At 57.2% G+C, this 3,111-nt stretch overlaps 1 protein-coding gene across 1 annotated transcript in view; it reads right to left on the bottom strand.

The window, feature by feature from the left end:
- TENT5B (terminal nucleotidyltransferase 5B) overlaps positions 1-2,554 on the bottom strand; it is a 7,010-nt gene extending 4,456 nt beyond the window's left edge. The window contains exon 1 of the mRNA XM_029229458.1: positions 2,119-2,554. Within this exon, the coding sequence (XP_029085291.1) occupies positions 2,119-2,382 (264 nt within the window). The 5' untranslated portion in view covers positions 2,383-2,554. The remainder of the gene's footprint in view (positions 1-2,118) is intronic.
- Positions 2,555-3,111: the final 557 nt, after the last annotated feature.

Genomic DNA, 3,111 nt, shown 5'->3' with positions numbered 1-3,111 from the left:
ACACACACACACACACACACACACACACACACACACACACACACACAACCAGTACCTCCACCCCCGCCACATACACACACACACACACACACACAACCAGTACCTCCACCCCCCCCGCCACACACACACACACACACACACACACACACACACACATATCCCAATAGTTTGTGAAGCTGCCAGCCGCGGGTTCCTGCCAGGAGATGGACTTTCTTCACACCAGGTGAAGGCACCTGTTTCCTTTGGATTCTGGAAGCAGAACGGGCGTTGGAGAGCAGTTCAACCCATCCTCATTGAACAAATAGGGACACTGGGCCCAGCAAAGGGAATTGACAACTGTCCAGGCCCTGAAGCCAGATGTCCAACCTCCCAGTCCAACTCTGAAGTCGCCACTTCCCCCTCCCCACCACAGCCGGCTGCTCCCTGTTTTGTGATATTTCTGACCCTAGTCTAGGACAGTAGTACATTGTACTATTATCACATTGTAGAGTCAGCTCCTATTGACTGGCAGTCTCCCCCACCTGGCTGGAAGGCAGGGAGGCTGGGTCCCAGTCACATCTATGCCCCTAGTGTCCTGAACAGGGCCTGGCACAGAGTAGACACCAGTAAAGGCAGTTTGGACCATACTGACAGGGGCAGGGACTTCCCCTCCAGGGCAGTGCATGGTGCAGAGGTGAATTGCCACACTGGGCTCATGCCTGGGACAATAGTCCTAGAGTTACAGCATTTGGGGCCCCAAGGTTGACCTGACTGTCAAGGGGAGAAGAGTCTCAACTGGTTTCCTAAATACCCCATGACCTGTCAAGGGGAGAAAAGCCTCAACTGGTTTCCTAATTACCCCATGACAGTGGGGCAGCCAAGAAATGCCTCAGTGAGCACCACCGATGAGTCAGCCCTGGGGAATCTGTCCCCACCCCCTCCCATTCCTTGGGAGGGAGGGCGAGGTAATCCCCCAGCAAGCACCACTCCGCCTCTGTGGAAGCTAAGGCAGAAGGAGTAGGGTGGTGGCCTGCTTCACCTGGCTTGTATGGTTCACTTCCCCAGAAAGAAAGTTCATCTGCTGGCAGGAATATGCAGGAATTGTGGCTAGATTTTCTGGCTCCTTCTATCTGCTAACACCTAGAAGTTGAGTCTTGGGAACTGGGGAAGAGGTGGGAAAACCTTGAACCTGCAGTAACCGACTCCTGGGAAGACCCAAGATTCTCTGGGTTTGATTTTCCCCTCTAGGTAATCTTAGGCAGCTCGCTGCCCCTCTTGGGGCCTCAGCTTCCCCAGCTATAAAATGCATACAATAATGACCATCTTCTGGTATTTCAGGGCATGACAGTGCCTGGGCTAACAGGTGAAAGAGCAATTTTAGGGTTGTTGAGAGTCAGGTAAAGGGAAGAGGGAGTCTGTGGAAGAGGAGAGAATTCTCTTCTGCTCCTCAGGAGAGAGGTGGGGCTTGGGGCCAGAGACTCGGCCCTCATTTCCAATCTTGGGGAGGGAGAGAAACACCTAAATTGGACACCTGATGTTGCCCTCCAGCATGCAGGCATCAGGGCTGGACTGGCGCTTAATTTCCTCCTGCCACAACCCTACTTGAGAGGGAGTCCTTGCTGGAATTTCTCAGCTTTCCCACCTAGCGAGGGGGCTCTTGAGCCATGCGCTGTGGGAACACAGGACAGAGTCTGCTCCTAGAACCTTGAGAGAGGGAAGAGGTAGAGAGTGAGACCCGGGGACAACGATTTAGAGATGAAAAGAACTATTTTGGACTCAAGCATGTACATCTACCCACCCAGGGCTGCCTGGCATCTGTTGTCCCTGCAGGCGGGGTTGTTCTTCCTTCACGGCCAGGTCCCTCCCTATTTCCCACCCCTCTCCCAGCCAGGGCCTAGGTGAATGGTCCGAGCGGAATTGGGGCTCCTTAAGGGGCGGGGGACGGGAAAGTCAAGTGGGGAGAGAGTATGAGGTGCAGGGGGAGGAGGGTATGGACTACCATCAATGTCGTGCGATTTTGTTACAGCCCCTGTCCTTCTCTGAGCCTTGTTTTCTTAGCTTTCCAGCAAATCGAACAGACTCCGGGAGCCTCCCAGCCACGAGAGCCTCAGCCCCATATCCCCGCCCAGCGCCTCTCACCTGCACGATCTGCCGGGGCTGCACGCTCAGCGTGGGGAAGTTGCCGCGCCCATGAATGGGAATCGGTTTGCTCAGGAGCGCATCCAGCCGCTTCACCTGCGGCCAACTCAGCCCACTCAGGTGCCGTCCGAGGGAGGCCGATGCAGCCTCCGGGTCGGGGCCGCCGCCTGCCGGGGCAGCCGTAGCCATCGCCAAGGCCGCAGCGGTCTCCACCTGTGCAGCCGCTCGGTCTGGGCTCTCCGCTCCGCTTTCCGAAGGCATCATTGGCCCGGCCCCGGGGCCCCGACGGCAGAAACCGGAGGGCGGTTAAGGGGAAGAGGGCAGGGAGAGCGGCTGGGCCGGGGCCAACGCGGAGGGCGCGGGGCCGGACGGCAGCGACAGCGAGGCAAACCCAGGGTACACCTCCGACGGCAAGGACCAACAGACTCTAAAGCTTGTGGCCTGGGGCCCAGCCGACTCTTATAGGCCGCGGGCGGCACGCCCATTGGTCCCGGCTGCTGTCACACAGCGGGAACCGCCCCGCCTCTCGACGCTCCTACCATTGGTCAGCAGAGCTTTGTACGTGAGCCACTGGTCGCCAGGAAGATTCCGATTGGCTGGAAGGCACGCCCCTGCCCCGCCCTCCTTCTCCGGCAGAATTCCCTCCTTTGGTCCTTAAAGAACTTCTCTTCTCCGTGATTGGCCCGGGCGGAAGGCAGCGCCTGGATTTAAAGGGACTGCGCCCTCCAGGGGCAGACGTGAGGGAAGTGACCTGTGGAGTTTGAAGCGGAGTCGGACAACTAAGATCCCCCCCCACCCCACCCCCACCCCCGCTGGAAGGAATTTCGAAATCACCCGGCCTGGTGCTGGCCGTACGCTATTTTCAGAAGGCCAGAGAGATTGTGCCACTTGTTCAACTCCACACAGTGCTCCTCCTGCTCTCCGTCAATCTTCCAGAGTTGAGAAAAGGTAACAAACTTCTATACCGTGGAAGATACTTTTTTTTTTAATGTG

This window comes from Monodon monoceros, unplaced genomic scaffold, assembly GCF_005190385.1.
Source record: "Monodon monoceros isolate NGI ecotype Baffin Bay Population unplaced genomic scaffold, NGI_Narwhal_1 Super_Scaffold_18, whole genome shotgun sequence".
Taxonomy (NCBI): Eukaryota; Metazoa; Chordata; class Mammalia; order Artiodactyla; family Monodontidae; genus Monodon; species Monodon monoceros.
Note: the sequence above shows the minus strand (reverse complement) of the source record. Positions and strands in the feature narration are given on the sequence as shown.